Here is a 1,789-nt window from a genome sequence, read left to right as displayed (position 1 = left end):
TGGGTGGGGGACAGTCATGATGCCCCTGCTGGTGCCCACAGGCAGGGCAGACGGAGCGGTACCGGCAGGTGAAGCGGATGATGTACGAGCTGATGGAGCGGCGCTCGCAGCTGCTCTCGGGGACGCTGCCCAAGGACGAGCTCCTGCAGCTCAAGAAAGAGGTGACCGGCAAGATCGACTACGGCAACAAGTGAGAGCGGAGATGGAGCGTGGGTGGGCCCGGGCACCTGCCCCTGCCCTGGGCACAGGCTCTGCGGTGCCGAGGGATGCTCAGCCTCTCTACTGCAGTGTCCCTGCTGGCCTGGCTGGTTGTCCCTGTGTGCCCATCATCCTGTCTGGGTGTCCCTGGGGCATGCTGTGTCCCCGCTGTCCTGGCTGGCTGTCCCGCAGTGACTGGGGGCAGTGAGTGTGCTGGTATGTGTGCAAGCCACCTAGCCAAGGACTATTGCTGATGAGCCCTGGCTGGGGCAGGAGAGCATCCCTGGTGTTGCCTGGCTCTTGTCCCCTTGCCAGGGCTCCACTGCTGGCTGGGACCTATCGGGATCTGTCCTGCCCCGACACCATGCCTGCAGCCCCAGACTCCGTGCCAGCCTGTGCAAGGGCAGGAGGGTCCCAGTGGGATGCACAAACCCGTGTCCCGCTAGCCCAGCCGGGCACCAGGTCCTGCCTCACTCCTCATCCTCCGCAGGATTCTTGCACTGGACCTGGTGGTGCGGGACAAGGACGAAAACATCCTGGACCCTGACAGGACCAGCATCATCAGCCTCTTCCAGGCACACAAGAAGGCTGCTCAGACCATCACACAGCGCATCCAGGAGGAGATGGTGAGAGCCAGCGTTGGCCCCAGTGCACTGACCCCTCTGTGCTGAGAGCCCGCTGCCCCAAGCATGGCTATGCCATGCCAGGGGCCATGCCGTGGGGCTGAGCCGCCTCGTACCCTGCAGAGCCCGCAGCAGAGCTGGCTGGGCTGCAGCACCCGCCTGGCGGCTTCACCCTCCCACAGCCTCTACCTCTGCGTGCGCAACTTCGTCTGCAACATTGGCGAGGAGGCACAGCTCTTCATGGCGCTGTACGACCCCAGCGAGCAGCGTATGATCAGGTGGGACTCCAGCAGCGCAGGACCAGTCTCTCTCCCCGACTCCAGCCACTGGCTCAGCTCGTCCTGCCGCTCCATGCAGCGTCCCCTGGTCTTGTCCCCCCTGTGCGGTGAAGTCTCTGCCTCTTTGTACCAGGTTGCCCAGCCCTGATCCCCGGGTTGCCTGTCCTGCCCAACGTGGCTGCCTGCCCAGCTTGGCACGAGCTGGTGTGTCTCACTGAGGGGAAAGAGGCATGTCCCTTCCAGCAAGGTTGTCCCCTCCGGAGCTGGAGGGTTTGTCAACGGCGTGCAGCCACATCCCGTGGGACAGCCCATGGCTCTCACCCTGCCCGGGGCTGTGCATGCCTGACGCGTTGTGGCCTGTTGCAGGTGTGCTGTGGTGTGTTGCTGTGTGCTGATCTGCCCGCGGCCCCACGGCAGGCATGAGCCAGCTCAGCCCACGCCGGACCCCGGGTACCACAGGCACAGCGGGTCCCCCTGCAAGGGACCAGGGAGCCGGTGTGCCCAGAATGTCTGCAAGCTGCCCACCTTCAGGCAGGGCTGGGCTGGCAGCCCTCCGCTGCTGGGGATGGCCAGGCTGGGCCAGTCTGTGTGCTGGGACTGGGGCCACTGGTCGGACGAGGGGTCTGTGTGGTGGGAGCTGGCAGGGGCTGGGCACACAAACGGCGGTCTGAGCAGCACCCTGCCCGTGGC

General features: G+C 65.6%; 1 protein-coding gene across 1 annotated transcript in view; it reads left to right on the top strand.

Moving 5' to 3' along the window:
- LOC104294208 (dedicator of cytokinesis protein 2-like) overlaps positions 1–1,789 on the top strand; it is a 96,444-nt gene that overhangs the window by 3,223 nt on the left and 91,432 nt on the right. The window contains exons 6-8 of the mRNA XM_009893789.1: positions 42–190; positions 689–824; positions 945–1,099. Of these exons, the coding sequence (XP_009892091.1) occupies positions 42–190; positions 689–824; positions 945–1,099 (440 nt within the window). The remainder of the gene's footprint in view (positions 1–41; positions 191–688; positions 825–944; positions 1,100–1,789) is intronic.

Source organism: Charadrius vociferus, unplaced genomic scaffold (genome assembly GCF_000708025.1).
Source record: "Charadrius vociferus isolate BGI_N301 unplaced genomic scaffold, ASM70802v2 scaffold59, whole genome shotgun sequence".
NCBI lineage: Eukaryota > Metazoa > Chordata > Aves > Charadriiformes > Charadriidae > Charadrius > Charadrius vociferus.
This window is presented reverse-complemented; position numbering and strand designations above follow the sequence as displayed.